The 25960-nt window shown below is 38.6% G+C and overlaps 1 protein-coding gene across 1 annotated transcript in view; it reads right to left on the bottom strand.

Moving 5' to 3' along the window:
* Positions 1-25960, bottom strand: part of TYR (tyrosinase) — a 91939-nt gene that overhangs the window by 10945 nt on the left and 55034 nt on the right. The window contains exon 4 of the mRNA XM_023757385.1: positions 24583-24730. Within this exon, the coding sequence (XP_023613153.1) occupies positions 24583-24730 (148 nt within the window). The remainder of the gene's footprint in view (positions 1-24582; positions 24731-25960) is intronic.

Below are 25960 nucleotides of genomic sequence, written 5' to 3' on the forward strand. Positions count from 1 at the left end.
CTGGAGAAGTGTGGCTTGAGGAAGGGATGTTAACATCCTGAGTGTTGATGGGCTGTGCTTGAAAATGCTTTTGGAACATTCCAGTGGTGATGTCAGGTGGGAAGCTGGATATTTGGGTCTGGATTTCAGAGCAAGATTTACTCTGGAAATATAAATGGAGACCCTATCAGCCTGTGGTAAATAAGGGAAGCTCTGAGTGTAGGGAGACAATAAAAAGATAAGAGAGTATGGGGTTATTTTTCTCAGATGTCATCTTTCTGAAAAGCCAGGGCAGATGAAGTGATAATCACATTGTCTTTGAAAACTACACCTAGGGATGCCTCCAGAAATCCAGGCAAAATTCTAGTTACTCAAAACATACTGAGTGGATTCCTATCTTTTCACTTCTTTTCCATTATTTGTTTTATCCCTATATCCCTAGTTTTGAAACATTTATTTGTTGAACCAAACCTTAATGAATAAATGACAATAAATAACTTCATTTAAACTTAGAGAACTCCTTCAAATCCTCTCAATTTAAAGAAATCTACTCTTGTAGAATGGGGATGGACCTATTTATTTTAACATAGTTATGAGAACCAAAATGAAATAAAGTGAAAAGTAGAATAATGCTTAAGGATAAAATGAAAGAATATTCATAAAGTGCTTGGCCTAGTTCCTGAAAGGTAATAATTTATGTTTTCTTTCCTTCCAAACCCCTCATTTTACAGAGTAAATAATTCTAATCTAAACATCACAGGTAGTTAGTAACACAACCAAGACTGGAATTGAGTGGTCTGTTGCTAATTATAGGAAATGCACTTGCCTTCTGTGTGTTTACATAGGGTGACGGAAGTGTTTGTTCTGCAGTTGTGAGAATGCATGTGTTTCTATCAAGAACTGATGTGCAGATTATATCTCTCAAAGGCAACTTGGAAGGGGCTGTGCTTGACCTTCATCTTGAAATGCAAGCTCTTTGTGCGTTAATTACACAGTAATTACCAAAAAATGTTCCTTTGCTCTAAGGACTCACAGGTCTCACAGTTTATACTCAGGGAACAGAGATGAATACAATACAAAAAGATCAGGAAAGGGTGTGCACTAGCCTAGCAAATACAACTAAAGAGAGAGTGGAAACAAAATAAACAAGTAGGCAGAAAAAGAGGAACAGAGAAAGACTAGATAGCGAGATAGCGTCTGAGTGGGGAATGGGTAGTGTATTAATCAGAGTTGTTGAGAGAGAGAGAGAGAGAGAGAGAGAGAGAGAGAGAGAGAGAGAGAGAGAGAGAGAGAGAGAGAAGAAAGAAAGAAAGAAAGAAAGAAAGAAAGAAAGAAAGAAAGAAAGAAAGAAAGAAAGAAAAAAGAGAAAGAAAGAAAGAGAAAGAAAGAAAAAAACACATAATAATGTTTGACCAAATGGCTGGGTGCCATGTCTAGACACATTGACACATAATATTAAACAGTACAGGTGCTGTCAAGGAGGTGCCCCATCTTAGAAGACACTGGAACCTTAGTTTTGAAAACAGTAGCAGAAGTCTGGGTACAGAAATAGAAGGGGAAAGGCAGCGTAGGAAGACTAAAGCACAAGCATATTGAGGTTTTCATCAGGGCCTTGCAAGTAGTTCAGAAGGGCTACAAGTAAGGATGTACGTGGGTACATGTGGCTAAACCAAGATAGTGTAGGGCCTTTCTACACATTACGAAAGGTAGAAAGTCTGAATATTAGTCGGAAATCTATGAAGAGCCAGTGGAGGATTTTAAGCAAGGAGTGAAGTAACCATTTTAAATGAGTGTATAATTAAATGAACCAACAGCTGAATTTGGAGGCTGAAAGAGCAACCATTGAATAGATTCATGACCTGCTGTGCTGTGAATACTGGAAATATTTAGAACCTCCCTCTGAGTTTGAAATAACAATGTGCCAGTAGGTCCTTTTGTTCATGCTCCTGGCTAATGCTAGAACTCATTTAAGAAGTATTAGGAAGTTTTTAATGGAAAACAACACCTTTAAAAGAAATGGACACTTTAAGAGCATAGATTGTCAGGGCTGACTAGTTGCAAATGAAAAGCCTATTATACAGCTAAGAAATTCAACCGGGCGCAACCTCAATTGAGTATAATTTCAAATGTATACTTGAAAACTTCTTTGCTTAATTGTAGAAAGGGCAAACTAGTCCTTAGGGAATAGGGAAAGGAGTGAAAACCAGATTAAAATCACTTAAGCTAATGATGAAACTTGAGGGAATTTAGTGTAACAAACAAAATGTCAGTGATAATGAACCAAAAAGAACCAAAGAACTACAAGTCTAAGGAAAAAAGGCCATTTTAGAGGGTTCCTTTTCCTTTTCCCATCAACACTTACAGGTGTTGTTAAGTACCAAGGCACCCTGCTATGAACTGTTTTGTGAGCACATATGTGATGATAATGGGCAACCTTGATTGAGAACCACTGCATTAAGCAGAAATTGAACTCAAATCAAATGAGCCAGGCTGCACTCACAAGAACATAGCGAGTAAGAATGCATCAGTGAAAAGGTATCACAAAGGGCCATCCCTCCCAGAGAAGCTGAATGTATGTAGGGAACCGACTATTCATTGAGCTCTCCATAGATATTACTGATTGACCTTCAAGTCCTCCGTGCTCTTACCTATGACATGGCGATAGTGCAGCTTACCTGTCCCCTGTCACTAAATTGTCCATTTAGTTATTCATTATATATTCTGTCTTGTATTCACCACATATCAAGCTCCGAGGATGGGGAAGCATGGATCCCTGTCCTCATGGATCTCACCCCATGATGTGATGAAGAGATACATACATTTCAAAGTGATGTAAAGGACACTCCTGGAGGCATGTGTATAAAACAGGGGTGGGCAAACTTTTTGACTCGAGGGCCACAATGGGTTCTTAAACTGGACCGGAGGGCCGGAACAAAAGCATGGATGGAGTGTTTGTGTGAACTAATATAAATTCAAAGTAAACATCATTACATAAAAGGGTACGGTCTTTTTTTTTTAATTTTATTCATTTCAAACGGGCCGGATCCGGCCCGCGGGCCGTAGTTTGCCCACGGCTGGTATAAAGCCTATGGAATTACAGCAGGAACAGCTAGTGGTCAAAGTGAAGGGAAGCTTCACAGCAGGGATGCATTTAAACTTAGTGAGTAGATAGATTATGGGGAAGCATGACATTTAAAACACAGACCCACAGGGAGCCTGGACACTGATGCCGTTGAAAAATAAAAGTGGTTTTGGTGGGTCAGAATGAAATATAAGAAGTGCAGGATCTATAGGAAGTAAGACTGAATAGGTGAAAAGGGTCATACTGTGAAAGACCTGTATACCAACTGGGGTAGGTAGTTTGGACTTGATCCTAAGAATTAATTTGCCACCTAAGTAGTTACTTTAGATAAAGAGTGACCATAATTGGATTTGAATTTTAGAAATATAGTGGGTATATATTATATTATATTATATTATATTATATTATATTATATTATATTATATTATATTAATAAAATATATTCCATTTACTGAAGATCTACATTAAATAGTAATTGATCAAAATGTATTAGTTCCATCTATTGGAGATCACAATGTATCATTAGACTAAAACTAACTAAGGGAACTTCTGTATAAGCAGACAACTATTACTTTTCTTAAGAAGGTTAGACTGCCCACTTCCTTTCAAAATTTCTCTTCATTTAACATGAACCTTTTCATTAGTTTCTGTTTTTCATTAGAAAATACTTCTGAGTGGCTGGCTGCTGTGGCTCAGTGGTTGAACATCAACCTATGAACCAGGAGGTCACAGTTCGATTCCCAGTCAGGGCACATGCATGGGTTGTGGGCTCGATCCCCAGTGTGCGGTATGCAGGAGGCAGCCGATCAGTGATTCTCTCTCTCTCTCTCTCTGAAATCAATAAACATATTTGAAAAAAATGCTTCTGAGACTCTCATAAAATAATATAAAAAGAGCTAGTTGCTTTAGTAGTAATTTCCATTTAATAGGTACTCTTCATACTCTTTCCAACAATACTGCCAGAGTTATTAGTAGCAGTAGTGAGAGTTAGCATACCAACTATATATCAGGTACTATTCTAAGTATTTCTCATCTCATCAAAACAATCCTATGAGATATGTTTTATTCTTGTTATCCATATTTTAAGATGGGAAAACCAAAGAAAAAGAGGATAATAAACTTGCCCTTGGTTACACAGCTAGGAAGTGGCAAGTAGCAGAATCAGGATTCAAAACTAGGCCGTTTAGTTGCAGTACATGTTCTTAGCTTTAGTGAAATATCGCCTGGCAATAGTATTCACATTAAGACGCATAAAAACAAGCAAACAAATAAAAAGCGGGAGTTTAAATAACTTTGCTCAGTTCATTTAATTATATAGAGAAATGTGAGCAGACAGGAACAAAATAGCAAAAATACACGGGTGTCAGCCCAAGGCATTTGGAATTACTCCATATGTAATGAGAGTCACTGTTGCCACTTGAGAAAGTTAATGACATGAAAAAAAAAGTTGTGCCTAGAAATATTTATAGGGAAGTGTTGTTCAGGATGGAGTTTGTATGGAGAGATGGGAAGCAAGGGACCAACACAGTGGTAGCTAAGTACCTAGGGCCTATACTGAAAATGTAAGAAAAATCAAAGGTAATATCTGTAAATAAAACAAGAAAGCAAAGAAGGTCACAAGTGTTTGAACGCCAGGGGTGCCATCTGGCAGAAGGAAAATTCAGCATGAGCTCAAATGCTTCTTTTTAATGAACAGCAAGCATCCATGATACCCAGGGATATGTATGATGTACAATTATAGAAACTGAAGGAACACAAATACACAAGTAATTTATGGAGAAATAATACTAGTATCATTGGAAATTTAGATGAGAAAAAATATAATGTGTTCAAGTCTTGCCTAAAAAACAAAGAAGATCATACAAAACAACTTTCAGAAAGCAGACCCATCTAGACTGACAACCTGACAGCCTAATCACAGCGAATGATTCAGACTACTGGAAGGAAGGCGCCCACGAAAAGATAGATCAAGGCCTGAAAAAAATTTTCTTCTGTGTGTTTTTCTCTAAAATAGTAGCTATCTACCTTCCTTTTATTTTTTTTATTTTTTTTTAAATATATTTTATTGATTTTTTACAGAGAAGAAGGGAGAGGGATAGAGAGTTAGAAACATCGATGAGAGAGATCGATCAGCTGCCTCCTGCATGCCCCCCAGTGGGGATGTGCCTGCAACCAAGATACATGCCCCTGACCGGAATCGAACCTCGGACCCTTCGGTCCGCAGGCCGACGCTCTATCCACTGAGCCAAACCGGTTCAGCACCTTCCTTTTATTTTTTTTTATTTTTTTTTTGCAGCCAAATCTTCATCTATCAAGATTTCCAAGTCTTTTTCCCTTTCTGTTCCTCTAACCTTCTATGCCAGTTGTGAACATTTGACAAATGTATTTCTCACCAAGGTCAGTGATCTGAGTGTCAACCATTCTGTAGTCAAAAACATAAACTGCCACTTGAGGAAAAGAACTTGGTTATTCTGTTTGTACTGTATCTCCCTCCACCATGGGGAGGGAACTGATGCAAAGGAAAGCATCCCTATGTTCTGTGCTAAGAAATAATGTCTAGAAAGGCGAGAAACTAGTGAAGCCCATAAAGCAAACAATGAATAACAGAGTATAGACAATCGAAGGAGCAAGCGCAGACCGTCTCAGGAAGTCAATGTAAACTAAACTTGAAGGGTCTATGACAGTGAGAACTCTGGGATTCCTATAAATGTCCCAGGTTGTCATCACTTCTTTCCTATTTTCCCAAGTGATTGTAGTGAAATTCATGACATGAGAAACACATCAAGGAGAAACAGGGACTACAGAGACACATTCTTCTCCATAACCAAGTGGCAGAAAACAGGGAATGAATGCTGAGGGCTGGAATGGACATGGCAACCATCTTTGCAGTTTTTTCCTTGAGCCCAGCTGCTAAGAGTGTGTGGTACCTGGACATCCTTTGCATAGAATAGAAGTCTTGAATTTGGCACATTTTCTATCTGAAATCGGGGCAGTGTTTGGTAATCCTCAAACTCCAATTCCCCACACAAAATCCAGCAAATATCTCTGAGTGGCTGCCATGAGTCTTGCACCTAAAGACCTTAGAAATAGTGTTCCTGCACTGAAAAGCACCCACAGTCTTTAAGGGAATACAGATACATGAACAAGCAGTTTAATAGGCACTACAGTGAAGATAAGTAACAGACAATAAAAAGAAGGATGTGATCAGCTCTGACTGACGGGAAGGAAAAAGAAGTACTGTTTGGGCTGGGGCTTGAAGAGTTGCTAGAGGCTCTGTTGGTGGATGGAGAGAGAGGGACAACCTCGTAGAAAATTTCAAGGAAGAGAGAACAGTTTGCACAATGGTCCCCTGGAATAGTGGCACATCCCCCCATGATTCCATTTAGGATTCTCCCCAGCTGGGGGATAGGTGAGTGTACTTTGCCTTCAACTTTCAGTGACTTCAGTTAGGGTGTCTACTTTTCATTCTCTCCTCAAAGGATCTTCACCACCTTTCTCTGCATTTAGAGGCCTGTATGCAAATAGGAAGGAACTTCATAATCAAATATGATATACCAAAATACTGGGGTTCTGTCAGTCTTGAGAGAGTGAAAGAAACTTTGAAAAATATTTTACTTGCCTTTCTCCATAGAAAGAATTCTCAAGGGAGGGATATCTAAGGGAATTTATATTTGAGGAGAAAATACATGTTATAGAATAATAAAAGTTTATATTTAGAACATATAGTTATGAAGCTATTATCTTACAGGTCCAAATGCACGCTCCCTTCTATAATAATAAAAGCGTAATATGCTAATTAGACCCAATAGCTGAACGACCTTCCAGATGTCATTCCAGACAAAGTTGCGATAGAGGGGGCTGAGGCAGAGGTGGTTAGGGATAATCAGGCAGGCATGCAGAGTGGTTAGGGGTAATCAGGCAGGCAGGTGAGTGGTTAGGGGCGATGAGGCAGGCAGGCGAGTGGTTAGGGACAATCGGGCAGGCAGGTGAGTGGTTAGGGGCAATCAGGCAGTCAGGCAGGCGAACAGTTAGGAGCCAGTGGTCCCGGATTGCGAGAGGGATGTCCGACTGCTGGTTTAGGCCTGATCCCGCATTGGGCCTAAACCGGCAGTTGGACATCCCCTGAGGGGTCCTGGATTGCAAGAGGGTGCAGGCCAGACTGAGGGATGACCCCCTCCTCCATACACAAATTTCATGCACCAGGCCTCTAGTTATAAATAATAAGGTGGACAAGTTGATAAGTTCTGTTGATTTCATTCATCCTCTTTCTCAAGTTGCAACAGTGTTTTCTCAATAAACCCAGGTAAAAAGTAGCCATGGTGACAGAAGAGGCTAGGCATAAGCTCAACAATATAGCTCTCCTTCTCACAAAGGCTGACCTAGCTACAACCATTCTGCAGTGCCAAATATGCTAATACTAGGGACCAACTGTGAGGTTCTGATGACACACTATTCCTTGGGAGCAGGGAATAATTCACTCACCTCATTCATTGATTGCATTGGACTCCTATCATCAGAAAGCACACAGTAATTGCTTTCACCAGAATAGATGAATATCTGCATATGGATTTGCTTCCTCTGTAGATAGGGCTTCTGCCAGCATCACCATGGACCCATGGAATGTTTCTTTATTATCACAAATTCTACTCAACTTTGCTTCTAACTGCAGAACTCATTCCACAGCAAAAGCATTGCAGCACTGTGCTATTTCATATGGAATTTAGCTTTGCCATGCAGTACATTACCTAAAAGCAACTGGCCTAATAAAAGAATGGATTGGCCATTCAAGATTCAGCTAGGGTACCGGTTGGGCAAAAACATCCTGAAGAGTTGAGTCATGTCTGACAAAGGCAGTATATGCTACAAAGGCAGTATATGCTTTGAATTACTGACAAGTATTCTTCCATGTGCATTCTCTGAAGGTGCTAGAAATAAGAGTAGAAATGGGAATGGTTCCTTTCACAACTACATCTTATAACCCACATACAAATTTTCCCCTAGTTATTCAAACTTTGAAATTGTCTGCTTTTTATGTATTTTTTTCAAGGAGGACTGCTTCTACAAGGATACATAGTAATATTACATTGAATTTGAAGATCAATTGAAGGACATTTGGGTACTGCATGCCACTGAACATGTGTATAAGAAAGAGGGATACTACACTGGGTGAAGTGATTGATCCTGACTATCAAGGTATATTTGGAGTGTTGCTACACAGTAGTGGAGGGAAGTTTAAGTATGAAATTCAGAGCGTCCTCTGGGGAGTTTTAGAATTTCTGTGTTAAACAGTAAAATTTAATTGAAGACTATTTATAGTAACCAAAAAAAGCAAAATAGCTTAGAAATCAGATCCTCTAGGCATCGACGTTAGGACCATTCACTTGGTAAAGAGGCTTGGCTAGCAGAGACACTGGCTGAGGCAAACAGAACATGGTGTGGCTAGGAGAAAACATAATAAATAACCACCAGGGCATTATAACCTGTTATGGAAATGAGGTCTGCAGCAGCCATGCTTATGTTCTTCCCTGTCTATTCTCAGTGTAATTTTACCTTAATTTGTGTCTGGGTATGTATATAGACGTATTTTGGTATGTTAACTTTTTTCATGTCTCCTTTCTTTTTGTTCTTTCATATAAGAATAATCAATAATACTTAATTTTACAATTTTGTTTTTAGTACAGAATATCCAATGTGGACTGTGATATTCTGGAGAATTATGTAACATCTCTCAGAGAGGGATGCTGTGAGGATTAATCAGAAATTAATATAATGGCTTTGGGGGCTTTAGTTATCGCTTTTTGGTGATAGAATGTGAGAATCTTTGTAAAGGGAAGAAAAGTGTAAGCATGGCATTGGTTTAATAGGAAATTGAACCACATGTAGGAGGTTGTGTGTGTATTGATTCTAAATGGCCAGAGGCTGGACTCTGCTAGTTATTAGCCAGTGTTTTTTTTCAGCCCCAAAGACTCTGCACTCTACCTCACATTGTGATACTGGGGCTGAGACTCCTTTGCTAGCTGGATCTCTGACAGACACTGGCAATAGATGAGAAGAATGAAGAACGTGTTTCTTCTTGTTTATTTCAGCAACTGCTCTTTATCCTAAGAAGACTCGTAGAGTCCAACCTCCAGCTTTTTTATCAGCATTCCCAGAATCAGCATCATTCCCTTTAAGAAGTTTCAACATGAGTTGGGCTAAAATCCCCCCTCAGAAGTCCAAGATCTAATTCTATAAGAAATTGCTAAATTCCTGCAGTATCAATGCCAGCTCACTAGATCCCTACTCAGAGGTTTGAATTTCTGCTCCATGAGCCTCCTCTTTTAATACTAAGTAGCCATGAGATACCAACAGTAACTGAACAATGTCTCCTCATCAGAAGTCTGAGTCCAGTTCTGGGAGGGTCCTCCAAAAGCCACTAGATTCCAGTACCTATAATCATTCTCTAGCCCTAAGGATGGCACTGTTACCTCCAGCTTATATCCCTTTGTTCTTTTGTGGGTAAGCTTGAGACTTGGTTGGAAAGTTTGTAAGGAGGACATTCTGAGAAAAGGGAAGTGGGGGAAGGTCACCCGCCCTGTTTATCAGAATTCCAACTTAGGGGAGTGCCAAAGGCAGCACCCCTAATTATTCCTTGACCTTTCCAAACAAGTCTGTGCATGTGCAGACCCCCAGGTGTTTACTGGAATTCTTATGCTTAATCTTTGGGTGTCCTTGCTTAAAGGACACTACAAACACATGTGTCCTCCCAATATAACTTACCCTACTGATTGTATTTAAAAGATAAACTTTATCTCAAACTGCTGCTACAATAAAAGCCTAACAAGACAGGCAATTGAGGCTGTCTGGTTCCTTTAGCCAGGCAGTCCCTTAGCCCTCTCTTTCACAGCAAACGTTGTTTCACAGTAATCTATTCATCCGTCGCTCAGCATCTACTGGTCAGCCCCCTCATTCTTTCAGTTTCCTTTTTCACTTTTTATTTCTCTAATCTATTTAACCTATTATTGTATTAAATTCTCTCCATTAAAATGAATGCCATAATTTCTATTTTCTCTCATAGAATCCTGACTAACAGAGAATACACACACACACACACACACACACACACATATCCTTATTTTTTTTTATAATAAACTATAAAAAATTAAGTTTTTCTTGGCTAATTGGTGATAAGTTAATATTTTACAAGATAAGAAAAATTTTACATGTAAAATTAAGAAAAACCCAGCCAGTAATTATATTTAGATTTCACACATTTTACACATGAAACATTTATTCACATACTCAAATTGTACCAAACATACCTATAAGTTTCCCAATAACAGAAGAATACATCTGCTTTTAAACTCAAATGAAAAATTACACATATCCTACAAAATAGCCAAATTTGAAAAAGTATATAAATATTCAGCATGAGGGGAGTGTATAAATTGTGGTGGTATAGAAAGTTCCTAATTTTTACTAAGAAATTTGTAAAATAATTGCAAATTTAAATAATTAAAGTGAATCTTTACAAATGGGTAATAAATGCCAAAAAGGCATATTTTAAAATGGATTGATTGAAATTACCTGAAAGAAAAACAACAACAACACACCTACATACCTGAATTGCACTAGCAAAATTTTGAGTGTTCAATACGTATAAGTGCAGATTTTGTTCACTGGCTTTCTTACTCATATTGCATCCTGATGACATAACAACCTATAAATATTAGTTTTGAGCCATATGTGTCAGTTGCAGATGCCAAAGATCAGAATACAAGTAAAATATTACTATTCAGTAGTATTTTCATTTTTCGTCTGCCTCCACATGGGCTCATTGACTGCCTAAGAAGGGAATCACAGCTCTCCCATGTGAATCCCATAATAATAATAATGCACCACGAGAATTATTCTGAGTGCTAATACTAACTTGTGAACTTTGATTCCTACGTTAACACCAGCCCTATTGAGCGGTTCCTCTGACAGCAGCCCTGAGTCGGCATCTGAACACACTGTCACGTCTTAGCTTCATCAGTTGCTCTCAGGATCCATTCCTCACTCCCTATTCTTTGCCCAAGGATTTTGCTTGATTACTTCCATCTTGACACCTATCACAGACACTGGTATTGCCTTCACTTTGTGACTGAGAAGAGAGGAGAAAATTAATACTTGTCAGCAATCAGTCTGCTTCTGCTTAAGAGGTAAAAATCTTGCTAGAGACCATCATTCCAATTTAACAGTAAGAAAAAATTTGCAGTTTGAAAATCACATTTTTGCCTCATCGGAGAGCTAGCTAGAGTCACAGGGAAATGAGGCAAACAGATTCTAATGGGTGGCAAGACATGTTGAGGAAAGCCAGGATAGGTGACCTGACCTGTTTCAACTTTGGCAGAATATGAAAGGAAAGATAAAAGCCATAAAACTGGATCAGAGGGAAACTAGTTTTAACTAATTAAGCTACCTGTGGGCTATGGAACTGTTTAGAATTCCTAGGAATCTAAGGCACAGAATACACAACCCTTTACCCACCCTTTTCCATTGGCCTTTACTGAAAGTCCATGGGAAAGAACAGGAGGCAAAAGAGAAGACACGTGGGCCTGCCCAGGTTTGAAGGTTAAGGGCATGTGCATTTGTGCTCTGAGCTCCATGAGTGCAGGCTGTTCATTGGCTGCTAGTGAGGGAGAGGCAGAAAAACTGCTCAGATCACAGATCTTTTTATATATATAAATATTGATTTCAGAGAGGAAAGGAGAGGGAGAGAGAGATGGAAACATCAATGATAAGAATCATTGGTTGGCTGCCTCCTGCACACCCCCTACTGGGGACCAAGCCTGCAACCCAAGCATATGCCCTTGACCAAAATTGAACCTGTGACCCATCAGTCCGCAGGTCTACACACTATCCACTGAGCCAAGCCAGCTAAGGCTTTTGTTTTTATATAAAGAAAAAATATCAGCTGCTAGGAAATGGGAGGAAACATTTGCACCTACACCCCAGTTCCTGCCCTGTGTCCAGGCAAAGATTAGCTGCCCTGGGAGGGAGCTAAGAATTCTGCCACCGAACTCCAAGCTGAGCTGACAGACACTAGGCAAAACCCATAATATGAATCTTGAAACTTGTTCTGCTTGTCTTTTTCTCTCTGAGTTGATGGGGTTTTGCTGGTGCTTTTCTTAAGGGAAAAGTGCTTTAAAAATACACTTTTTCCCCCCTTTGATCAATATATAGGTATCTTTCTCCTGATGGATTGCTTTGTATAAGGACACGGCTACAGAAAACCCCTTTCATTGCTACCATTTTGACATTTTTGAGTTTAATAATCTGTCTTTTCTGAGTTTCCAACAGATTCTCGTCCGCATTGTTATTTCTAGATTATTGTGACATTTTGTACTTGACAACAGTTATCTCGGTCCTTCTTAACTCCAGGGTGGAAATAACATTTGTATCATACATCCTTGGTTTTCTCTGTTCTCTGCTTTGCCAATCCTATAAGCAGAATTTTTTTTTATATTTTCAGAAATCCTTATATAACCTGAAGTATCTTAATAAAAAAAGTCAAATAATAAAAAGACATTGTATAAATAATTTGACCAATGCGGTTCTCAATATAGCATTTCCTATGGAAAGTTTATATATCATCATTATTTGATTAGTTTTCTGTTAAGGAAAATATGGAAAAATTTACCCTACAGAATCTTTTAGAATTGAAGTCATATAGATTTTTCAAGGCTTTCTAAAGCATTTCAATGTACTTCACTTTTAATGTGTGTTTTTTTTTCTCTCATTTATTAAACAAATTTCCATTAAGTTAAAATTCAGTCAGGTGTCTCTTATTGTTAAAGAAAAGAGGCCATTCTAAAACTCTTTTTCTTAATTATTCTTTCTTTCAAACAAGTTGCTGTCCTATCTCTCAGTTGTATTTTGTCATCCCAATTTTAAAAGCTTGGTCTAATTTGACATTTTTCAATTCTTATTTTATATCTGTCCTACTACAGTTTGAATTATTTTCACCACCTATTATGGGCTGATTTGTGCTTTTTAAAAAATATTTTATTGATTTTTTTACAGAGAGGAAGGGAGAGGGATAGAGAGTTAGAAACATCGATCAGCTGCCTCTTGCACACCTCCTACTGGGGATGTGCCCGCAACCAAGGTACATGCCCTTGACCGGAATCAAACCTGGGACCTTTCAGTCTGTAAGCCGACGCTCTATCCACTGAGCCAAGCCAGTTAGGGCTGATTTGTGCTTTATAGCCCCTGCCCCAAATTCATGTGTTGAGCCATGGCTGGTAGCTAAGTGGTTAGAGCATCAGACCAAGCACTGAAAGGTCAAACAAAGGTTTGATTCCAGGTTCAGGGCACCTACCTGGGTTGCAGGTTCTATCGCTGGCCCCAGTTGGGGCATGTGCGGGAGGCAACCAATCTCTCTCTATTTCTCTCTCTCTCCCCTCTCACCCTGCCTCCCTCCCACCCTCCCTAAAAATCAATGGGAAATATATCCTTGGGTGAGGATTAAGAAAAAATAAAATATTCATATGCCTAAGTCCAAATCCATAGGACCTCACCATGTGACTGTATTTGAAGTGTCTTTAAAGAGGTAATTGAGAATGAGGTCATTAGGGTGGGCTGGCGACCTTATAAGAAGAGAAAGTTAAGACTCAGACACAAGCAGAGAGAAGACCATATGAAGACACTGGGAGAAGATGGCCATATACAAGCCAAGGAGAAAGAAACTAACCTTGCCAATACCTTGATTTTGTACTTCTAGCCTCAAGACTTCTGAAAAAAAAATTCTGTTTATACCACAGAATCCTAGGTAGTTTGTTATGGCAGCCCTGGAAGACTAATATACCACTCCACAGATAATGTTTCTTTTTTTTTTAATATATTTTATTGATTTTTTACAGAGAGGAAGGGAGAGAGATAGAGAGTTAGAAACATCGATGAGAGAGAAACATCGAACAGCTGCCTCCTGCACATCTCCTACTGGGGATGTGCCCGCAACCCAGGTACATGCCCCCGACCGGAATCGAACCTGGGACCTTTCAGTCCGCAGGCCGACGCTCTATCCACTGAGCCAAACCAGTTTCGGCCACAGATAATGTTTCTGATGTGATTACCAGTGACCTCCTAATTGGCATAACAATATAACTCAAAGATGGGGACTTTCGATTAATATTGGTCAGTTAAAATCCTTTTCAGTCAATGAAGAGTTCTGAAACTTTGGGTAAATTTAATCTTTCTGAGCTTTGCTCTTTAAACTTTTAAAAAGGGTATAAAAATACTTTTTAAGAAAAAAAATGATGGTGCATATGGAAATGCCTTGCATATATTCAGCAGATAGTAAGTGAAACATCTGATGTTTTATTTATTTCCTATTGTCCAACTAGCATGTTTCTTTAATTTAGAGACCACTGCCATGTTGAATGATATAAATACTAGATGATGTATCTAATATTTTTTAAGCTTTCCACAAACTCTTCCTTTCCCATTCATATCCCCTCAGTCAGCCCACCCCATTTACACCTGAAGACCTCCCCTCATATTTTGTTGAGTATATAGAAGTAATCAGATCAGAATGCCCTAATGTTTCTAACACCAAGTTTACAAACATACATACACCCTTTCTACCTTTTGTCTCAGTCCAGGCGTAGAGGAAGGCCCATCTCTAGTTATCACAAAGGCCCACCCCTCCCATGGTCTTAGGACTTAAATATCAAGAACCTTGCTCTGGCAGATTTCCCCTTGCACAACTGTGTCTTTTCCTTTATACTCTTTTCATTTCTAATAGCATACAATCTTTAATATCCTCTTAAAGACATTAAAAAATTCTGACTCCTCCTTTCTTTCCATTTCCCATTTCTCTGCTTCTTTTCTTGTCAGACCTTTCAAGAGAGCTGTTCAGGACCCATTTGCTCTGGCTCCTGATTCTTCCATTCTACTGAAACTGCTGCTCTCAGGGTCACACCTCCTACCCCCATGTTTTCAGCCCCATTTTCTTCCCTAATGCTAATGCTCCTAAAAATAGAAATCATATTTTTTTAAAAATATATATTTTTATTGATTTGAGAGAGAGGAATAGAGAGGGAAAGAGAGAAACATCCATATGAGAGAGAAACAGCGATGGGCCACCTCCCGCAAGTCCCCCACCAGGGATAGAGCCCACAACAGGGGCATGTGCTCGGGCACCTTTTTTTTCTTTCCTTTTGGCATTAGCTATATTTACATCACTGCCTAGTATACTGACACATCCTGTTGGTTTTACCTCTAAAATGTAAAATGACACATGGACTCAATTTTATTCCCAATAGCTCCATTGTCACCCATCTCCTTGAAATCACTATCATCTCTCACTTGGATCATTGCAATAGAGTAATCTGCATCCCTACTAAAGTTCTCACCCCAACAATCCATTTATACAGGAGTCAGGATAACTTTAAAAAATGTAGGTCTTCTTAAAATTATTTCAGTACCTGATGAAATGACTTAAAGTCTTTCCACTGTACTTATGCCTCTACTGATTTCTGCTCATCTCTTCAGCCTCATCTTGTACCATGTTCCCTTTGTTTAGCATCTTTAGCTTTGTCTCCTTGAGGCAAGCAAGGCTCCTTAGTTCCATGGTCCTTCTGAATTTGTTGTTCTCGCTTTCTGAAACACTTCTGAAAATTTTTTTTTATATCTGACTCCTTCTCATGACCCCAGTGTCAAGTTATAGCTCACTTTCTTGGTAAAGTCTGTTATGACTAGCCTATCTAAATTGGAAACTTTCCAAGTAATTCTTTATAAATTACATATTTTATATCAAGCTATAGTACTTAACTGAATTTTGTGTTTATTTCTTTACTTTGTGTTTTTCCTTACTAGAATATAAGAATCTTAATGTCAAGGACCTCAGCTGTCTTATAATTGTGTGCTAAGAACTTTTGCATGTGTTTATATAATTATTCAAACCTACAACTTCAGGTAGCTGCTAATATTAGCAGAATTTTATGGCTGAGAAAAGGAAAGCTTAGGGGACAGTAAGCAGCTTGCCAGAGATCATGCAGCGAGATGTAGCAGCCCTGGGATTCAAAGTAAGCATGTCTGATGCTAAAATCTGTGATCTTGATTACATGATTTATTGATTCCCAGTGTCCTGATTTCCAGATTTTTAATTTATTTTAGAGCCTGCTCATCCCTTAAACCTGATATTTGCTGCCATTTCAACAGTTCTGACTTTTGGCTCTCTAATAATGATGGTGAGGACCTTCCTATAGTCATGCTGCTTCTGCCTCCCTTGGTTACATATCCCCTGTCATGTTAAACATTCCATTCTGTTTCTGGGACCTCCTCCCTTGTACCACAAGACCTCAACGCATTATTCCCTCTACTTGGCAAAATACTGTGTCCTTGGGCAGCTACCCTCTCTGGGCCCTGATTTCCTTATTTGTAAAATAGGGGGTTTTGAGTGGTCTTAATATTCTTTTTTAGATTTAAAAGTTCCACAAACATCGATGACAACTCACATTTCTTTATCCTCTTACATTGGGATTTTTAAGTTGTCAATGTACTTTAATTTAAGCAATTTAACTTCCCTAATACTAAAACATATTAATCTGGCAAAGAGTTGGGAGATTTTCCACATTGTACAAGGGAACATTATTTAGATTAGCATATGGCTTCTTTATCAACTAGTAGAGTACAATTCAATTCCCTTAGATTAATATTTTGTTCCACAAGAAAATAAGTTATCAATTATACAGCACTTTAGTAAGTGTTTAATGGATGTCTCCTATGTGCTAAGGTCTGTGTTAGGTGCTTGGGTCTGTGCTAAATGCAAGAGATGATCAATACATAGAGCCAGTCTTCATGGAGATCAAGATTTAGTGGGAGAATTGGATAAACCTACAAATAAGTCCAAACAAAACAGATTGGCGGAAGAACTCAATTCAACAATAGCAGCAAGAACAGAAACAATTGGGAGACTGGATAAGGATGACTATAATGGCATAAATGCTACTTGTTCTAGGGAATTAATTCACCTGCTTTAGAAAACAAACGGAGCATTTTTAAAGTTGGCCACAACCCAACAGTATGAAAAGAAACCAAGAAACAGACAGATTCTCCTCGGCCATCTGTCTGGTTCCCAGAGCAGGCTTGCAGACATTTCTCTGGTTTCTGAGCTCACCCCCTCCCATAACCCTGGGGTTTTTGCCTTTCTGAGCAAGCTCAGCCTCGCAATCCCCAGCAGGCAAGCAATCTGCTGTTCATTCCTGAAGCTGCAGGGACCTGCCTTCTGCCTGGACTGTTTCTGGGCTGCCAAGTTAGTAGGCACTTGGCTTGTGGGCATGGGTCAGGCAGCCTTCTTAGCAGGATGGCCCAGGGGATGCTTGCAGAGCAGAGCAGAGGGGAAGCCTCAGTGGCAAATACAGCCAAGAAGTCATTCCAAAAAATGTAATTAATCTGCAGCGAGGATGACGCAGGCTTGCCATCCCAGGAAATCTTTTGCTTTAGATTCGGACCTCACCGGGATTCCCATGCACTTGGGAGAAAAGCTACAGGACAACCAATGAGGTGCTGTCAATATTGTAGAGCCCTGAGAAAATAGTGAGTGAAGAACAAAAGCATTGTGTACTTTAAAAAGGTTCCTTATACTCGACTCTCTTTATAAGAACTAGTTTATATATATGCAAACATTTCTCTCTCTAAATCCTTTATGAAGAGCGTGGGTTCATATCTCGACATGTTACTTAACCTCTCTGTTTCAGTCCACTCATTCGTGAGACGGGGTTGATAACAACACTTAAATGGTAGGATGCCCTAAGTATTAAATGCTTGCGATGCACTTAGCATTTGGTGCATAGTAAACACTCAAATATCAGCTGTGTTTTTAGCATTTTAGTAGCGTGTTAATTATTGCCTATTTCCTGAAGTTTCTTTTAACCTCACACTTCTGTGCGCCTCTTTTTTATAAATTGACTGTTTTTATTATCAGATTCACAGGTCAAAAATCCTACTCATTCTTCAAAAAGCTACCGGTCATAAGAGTGTTCCAAACAACAGAATCTAACAACTGATTACCCATTGAATATCCTTACAGTGCCAGGTGTGGTGATAGGTGCTGTAGTCACAAGGCTTGAAAAAGACTGCTCTTGGGGTCCTGACTTCCTTGGTGCTCTATTCCTTGCTCCCACATACTCTAGCCTGTTAAACCACTATTACTGCAGAAGTTACATTTTGTTATTTACACACCTACACTGGGAGGCATTAGGTAGGGAGGAATAGTATTAGTGTCTGCTGCATCCCCATGCCCAATACAGCACACAACACATAGAGGACACTTGATGTTTGTTGAATTAAATGGGTGGGAAACCTTTTTTTCTGCCAAGAGCTATTTGGATATTTATAATGTCACTAGAGGCCCGGTTCACGAAACTCCTGCACTAGGGGTGGGGGGTGGGGGTCCCTCAGCCCGGATTGCGAGAGGGCGCAGGCCAGGCCGAGGGACCCCACTGGTGCACGATCAGGGCCAGGGAGGGACGCAGGAGATTGGCCAGCCAGGCAGGGACCGTGGGAAGGCTCCAGGGCGTGTCTGGCCCATCTCACTCAGTCCCGATCGGCCGGACCCCAGCAGCAAGCTAACTTCGGGTTGGAGCATCTGCCTCCTGGTGGTCAGTGCATGTCATAGCAACTGGTCAACAGGTCAACTGTGTGCCCCCGGTGGTCAGTGCATGGCATAGTGAGCTGTTGAGTGGCCTTAGCATATCATTAGCGTATTACGCTTTGATTGGTTGAATGGGCGACCGGATGACCAGACACTTAGCATATTAGGCTTTTATTATATAGGACCCCTGGGCCATAGAAAATTATTAATTTAAAAATTACCCTGCCATATTTGGTCAAATATTTAATTAACTCACCCCTAATGCCTTGGCAGGGCCAGACCAAATGATTTTGCTGGTCTCATATGATGCACAAGCCGAACATTCCCCACCCTTGAAACCGATGAATGACCACAGCATGCAGAGGCCTGCCTGCTTTTGTCTACCTAGGCCCTGTCAAGGAAATGGAAATCTTTCCAAAGCCCCCTTTCTATTGCTTTGACATTTATTTACAGGGCACCATTCAGCACTAATGTTCCCCTTCTTTCTTGAGGAAGCTATAGCCATAAAAGCTCTTCATTCCCTTGTGAAAACATCAAGCTTTGCTTGAGGGGTCTTGTGCTGTTAGGTTGGTTTAAAGTTTCAAATGCTTCTGTCTTTATCATGTCCCAGATCTGATCTTCTTAGAGAAAAAGAATAAACAAACTCCAACCTATTCTTTTTGTTACATTGATTGCTCCTCAACACTCCCTCCTTGCCGGAAAGTTTTGGTATTATTTTACAACCTTGAGAAGAGCACAGAGGGCCTTGTCAGACCTTAATCTGAATAGTAGAGAAAAATAATTTTAACTATGAATTGGTCTCATCTATTTGTCAGTTACCTATTAATCATAACTAAAAGCATGATTAAGCTGTCACTAAAAAATCTGCTCAAGCCCTGTAATTGTACTAATGCATTCTACTGTCATTTTTTTTCAAAACACATTACCCAGAGTATTGTAAAGTCCAGAAAGGACCTTGGAGCTTTAGATCAATTCAATCTTTTTGTAGATAAAAATACAAAAAGTTAAGAACTCTGAAGCCACGAACAAAAGATTGAATGAAAAGAACCATATAAAAACAACTTCTGAATAGCTAAAAGCATACCCCTAAAACTTTAAAAGATAATTAAGAACTGCAGAAAGTATTGGGAATTTTTATGACAAAATGGCCAATGAAGAAAATTATGAGGAGCCTATACAGCTCAGGAATAAAAAGACACACAAACCAAATCCAAAATAGTGGAAAATTAAACAGACATTTTAGAAAAAACACATTCTGTAACATACATAGGAAGTAGAGAAATTCAAATGAATATTTTTCTACTTTCCAGAGTAGCAACAAGAATTCAAACAAATATTTTTCTACTTCCCAGAGTAGCAAAGATTAACAAGGTTATAGCACCTGGTACAGGGTCACAGACACATTTTCATTCTCTATTAGTTGTGGGAAGATAGCTGGAACAATCATTTTGGGAAGATAATTTGGAAATATCTAACAACTTTAAATGTAATAAACACCTTTCAGTTCCAGTGTTGAAAATTTGTTCTTTAGTTGCACTCACAAATCAAAATTGTATATACACGTGTATGTGTGTGTGTGTGTGTGTGTGTGTGTGTGTGTGTATGTTTAGAAAAAGAGAAACAACTAAAATGCCCCGTAATAAGTGATTACTAAATTATGACATATCTATACAATGAAATTCTTATTTAAAAACCTGTATTGTTTCAATTAAAGATAGCAATTATAAACATGTTTCATGTTAAGAGCATCATAATATTATAATAAAATGTGTGTTGATTTTGTGGAGCATCTGAAATCTGTTTTAAAATGTCAGTGTGTTCCAAAATATGAAAGAGCTAATAAGGGATGCAATTAGGAAAGTGAATTTTATTTGACCTGATTTATAATACTTAAGTTAAAAAAAAGTTATAAAATGTGTTAAAAACTGTAGCAAAGTGTTCTCAATTTTGATGGCCTTATTTCCTTGGTTTATTGCTTATTGCCTTTGCCTACAATATAAAGGATTATTTTTCACTTCTTGTCTGTATTTTAAAAAAAAACTGGGTGGCAGGTAAAGAAACATGTGTTAGATACTTGGCTGACAAGAACATGGGGTTTTCAGAGCAGCTTAGAAACCAAAGCTCACTGAGAGATGCAAGGGTTTGGGATTCTCCATGTTCAAGGCCTTGTAATCTTTTTAATCTATCAAGTAGGAATAATACTAGAACCTACATTGTAGACTTGTTATGGATTACATGAAACAAAACTTATAAAGAGTTTAGAATAGGGCCTAGAACATAGGAAAACTTAAATATATTTTAAATTATTATGTTAGATCCATGCTCTGATTTTTTTTTTTAAGTGACAAAGAGAATTTGGTTTAGTTTATGTAGTTTTGGTCTTTTTGTTTTTGTTGTTGTTGTTATTAGACACTTTTAGTTTCTGTCTTTATATGAGCTTTGAGGCTTATTTTCTTGTTTTAAATGCCATGCTTCCATTTTCTTCTTCAGCTCATACTTCCACTTTCTTATTGGTTTTAATAAGTTATGAGTTGTGCTTCCCAACCTTGAATATCCATCCTTGTCTTATAAGCCTCCTCTTCTTAAGGGCTCAGCTCATCTATCCTCCTTTTTATGTGACTTTCTAAGAATATCTTCCATGACTGTGCAGCAATCATAATATACTACAGTTGTTTACTTGATTATATACCATTAGGCTGCTTTTTCAGACCAGTGATCCTATCTCATGATTCGGTTTCCTCAGTGCTTAGAGTCATATTGAAAAGTCTAGAGACATGCTGAAATCTTAAAACATGTTCATAGCATTGAATGATTATTACATTTTGCTTTTCAAGAGTTGGGAAAATAATTTCTTCAATTACAATGGCTCCTCCGCAGTTCCCTTTGCAGCTGTGATAAATGTAATTTGCTAATGTTTTTAAAAATCCTTTATTGATAAGAATTAATTAAATGTCTACTAATTATGTACTAGACAAAAGACTGAGAAAAATGAATATAATAAAAGGCATGGGCCCTGCCATTAAGTAGTTCACAGATTAGTGGGAGAGATAAAACACAAATGAGTAACATAACCAATAAGAACAATGTGAATTATGTGTCCAAAATGAAGGGTAGAGAGAGGAAGTGATGTGAGTTAATAAATAGGAACAGTGGTGTGTTGGCTATTATTTTAATAACCAGCTCTCAGAATAAAAGCCTTGATTTGTAGCATTTGCCAATTTCATTGTATAAATACTCCTACCATAGCTGATTTCAAGCTACAGCTTGAAGTCACTAAAGCAAAGTTGGGAAAAGATGTACATATTAGATCTTGCTAGCCTGTGTAAGCTGGTTCCAACACACTTTTAATGGGAGATATGGTTATAGACAGACATGGTCTGGGTATACTTCATGGAGGAGGTGAAATTAAAACTAGTCTTGAAGCATGTATAGAAATTAGATAACTCAGGGAAAATATGTTTCAGGTTTGGAATATAGTATAAGCATTGCATGGAGGCAGGGAAGAATGTAAAATATTCAGGCAAATACATTTAGCACATAGTAGGTGCTCAATAAATATATTTGTGACTAATTAAATGGCAGTGAATAGACCTCTGATTGAAAAAATGAGTCTCTGTGAGAAGAGACGTGGGAGGCAAGTTCAGATGCCACGGTATTCTGTGGTATCCACAGGTCTTTATCCTTTATAATATTGCTCCTTTTCCCTTCTCTATGCACAGAATCTTCATTAGCTTGGCTGTGCAGTCTCAATGATACACTACTTTGCTACAGGCTGATTTTTGAGTTATTTTAATAATCACACAGATATCTAATATTAAGATAGGTTTAACCAAGAATTCTGGGAGGACAGAAATTTTTAATTTTCAAAGGTGGCAGAATAGTATCTAAAAGCCTTATATCTGCATAATGGCTTTATCTCTGTTAAACAAACATGCTTCCAAATATTGAATTCAGTATATAGCAGTTATATATATATACAATTGGTGGGCTAGCTAAAGGTCAATTTTTTTCTCTTCTCCTATACAATAAAAGGCTAATGTGCAAATTGTCCCCTTGGGTGGGAGTTCAACCAACTGGGAGCTCCACCAGTCGCTATGATGAGCCTGCCCCAACTGCCCACGGTCCCTCCCCTTGGCCAGCCCTGTCCCTGATGGGCCCTTCTAACCCCTATTGGGGGAAGGGCCTGCCAGCCAACCACCCACAGCTCCTCCCCCCGGCCAGCCAACTTCCTGGAGTCCCTCCCACTGGGCCGGCCCCCTGATAGGCCTCGATTGCTGGCCAGGCCGAGGGACCCCACCCGTGCATGAATTCGTGCACCAGGCCTCTAGTATGTAAATAAATGCTGCTGCTATCCTCCAATAAAACTTTATTTACAAAGAAGGTAAAACATAGATTTGACTCATAAACCATAGTTTGTGATTCCTTGCTTAGGGCATCAAGGTGTCTAGGAAATCTAGAATTCTTTAAAGTTCATGAGATAACACTAAAGATTAAAAAATGCCCAAAACTCTCCAGGACAGTACAATGTAAAAATGACTCAGTAAAAAGAGTTCAAGCTATCTTTTCTGGTAAGATGTTTATTCAACCCTCTCCCTCCCTTCTTTATATATGGGTATGGGTGGTTATAGTATTATATTACTATCATACTTTTGGTATTTATACACTTTCTTAAAATGTTTTCTAAATAAAACTGGACTTGGGATATTAATGAATTTCTGTAATATTAGAGTGACCATAGAGGCAATAAAAATTTTTCTCATAATCTTCCAGGCTAATGGTCACTTTCTTATTTGATATTATATCCACATTCCTAGGAACAAGAGTGAGGTGGAAATGGTGATGAGTAAAATTTTAGTTTTTAGTTTCGGTTTCCTTATTTTTACAACAGGAAAAAATAGAAACTGTTATACTTATGAAGAAAATGGCAGCATTATTTTCATGGTAGGTATAAATCTGTGCCTTTAATTCATTAGCTGTTGCAAGAAAAGTACCTTAGAAGGGACAAAAAAAAGAGCCTTACATTTGTCTGTCATTATTTGATGCTTTATTATCTTTTCTCTTCTTGAATTCTAGAAAAAGAGAACTGACCATTCTCTACCTACTTTCTTTTCTGCTATCCCGGGAGAAGGTTAATAAGGGAGAAAAAAAAACTATGGAAGAATTAAATCACATTAAACAGGATGGTTGGGCCATAGTGCATCCTATCTGGAGAACTGCTCATATAATGCTCAGGCCAGTGTTTGAGATCAAAGACTGTATCTGCTTATATGTGAAGGTCTGAGGTTGGAAATGAAGAAATAACAATACATTACCAGAAAGAGAGAGAGAGAGAAAAAAGCATATGTATATGTGACAAATAGCAGATTAGTGCCCTGTCCAGATGGTGTCAGATAGGTTTGCACCAGTGCTATGTGCCCACCTTCCTGACTCTACATGCTTAATCCTAACCACTTCCACCAGAACCTTTAGAAGATGACCATTGGACGCTGAAGCCTTTAGCCTGCCTGGAATTAGCTAGTACCTGGGAGCTTTACTGCTCCTACCTCATGGCAGCCTGTACCAAAGGTTCTTAAATATGGGAATACAAAAACTCAGTCCCTTTGTTTTAAAGCAAGACAATCTGAGGGGATACTTCATACTCTACCATGATCTGGTTGAGTCTGGGACTTCAATTGAAATTGTACTCTTCCTCTTTCTTACCTGCTTTACTCTTTCTCATACTGGTCTGTGTGTAATAAAACATTTTCATAAAACATTCAAATCCTTAGTTTAAGTTCTGTTTCTGGAAGAACCTGCTCTGAGAAAAGAGACCACCACGGCCCCTTAGCTTTTAAGTAACAGCTAATGTCACACCACGTTTCACACTAATATGCACACGACTTATAAAGAAGTGTCCACCAACCTGTCAACAAATGCATGGTGAAGAAGGAAAATGGGATCGTTGGCAGATGACGGGACCAGAGACATCGTTCCATTCATATAGATGTGCAAGGCATTGTGCATAGTGCTTTGAGAGGCATTTGCTATCCCAGTAGCTGGACTAGCAAACCCTGTTGGTAAAAAGAAAATTGGGGGGGAAAGTTAGTTTGCCTTCATGATTGAAAAGTGATTATTTCATTTGTTTTATAATTAGAAGTGAAAACTTAATTCAAAGTCATAAAATAATAAAATTCATTCTGTATTGGGATTCTTTACATTCTGAATACCCAGTGAGTATTTATTTAATAAATCTTCCTGGAATTGATTGGTATTAATCTGGGTACAAAGAACTGTTAATCAGATGAAATAGGTAGAGCCAAATTGTGGTCCTTCCTGTTGCTTCTGCTTATTATTCCTCCTTTAGATACTGAAAAGTAGCAAGACCTTATTAATGATAATCAGCATAGTGATTTTCACTTCAGTCTGTAACAGTACTTAGAGCACATCGTTTTAGCCTGTTATTTGTCCTTTTGCATACCAGTTCTGGCTACTTTAAATTTTGTTTTCTGGTTTCAGAGAAAGTATAATATTTGTGACCTTCCACATCACTATGCATTGTCAAAAGTCTGGGGGCATCAGGTCAGAATGTCTTTGCTTTGCAAAATACTCATTTCAAAGTTCATCAGAACGCGATTAAATTGTTCCATCCATTGCATCAGGAATAGTAATAGTGGGAATAATAATTTTAATAAGAGCTATTGTTTTCTGAATGTTAATTGGGCTAAATGCATTTTTGTGATATATGTCCTCCAATCTACAGCAACCCTATCAATTGTAAATTATTATCCCCACTGTAAATAAGAGAAAACTGAAGCTCAGAGAAGAGCTGAGTTTCCCAAGGCTACCGAGGTAGTGGTAGAGTTGGGATTTTAACTTATTTCAGTTAAGCTTCAACATTAGAGGTCTTGGTATTTTATATTCTTTCTCATCCACTCACTGGGAAGAGGTCGAGTAAGATATTATTTGAGTCCATTCAGACAAAACATAAAACATAAGCAGAATTCAAGTCAGAAGGAAGTTAAATTCTACACTGGAAGCCAGTTGAGGGAATATGGCCAAGGGCGTATTATTGAATTTCAGAATTTAGAAAAATCAAGCAAGCAGAAACAATATGATGATGATGGAGGATAGACACAGTAAAGGCACCACAATTTGGACGGGGGAGGTCTAACTACATTTCATGCAATTAGAATTATTTTGTAATCTACCTCTTCATTTTTAAAGATATAGCTCTTGACTTTTGCATTTAATGCTTTGTGGCCCACAGTATTTCTGCCCCTTCAGCTGGTGACTTATTATCC

This window comes from Myotis lucifugus, unplaced genomic scaffold, assembly GCF_000147115.1.
Source record: "Myotis lucifugus unplaced genomic scaffold, Myoluc2.0 scaffold_106, whole genome shotgun sequence".
In the NCBI taxonomy this organism is placed as follows: Eukaryota; Metazoa; Chordata; class Mammalia; order Chiroptera; family Vespertilionidae; genus Myotis; species Myotis lucifugus.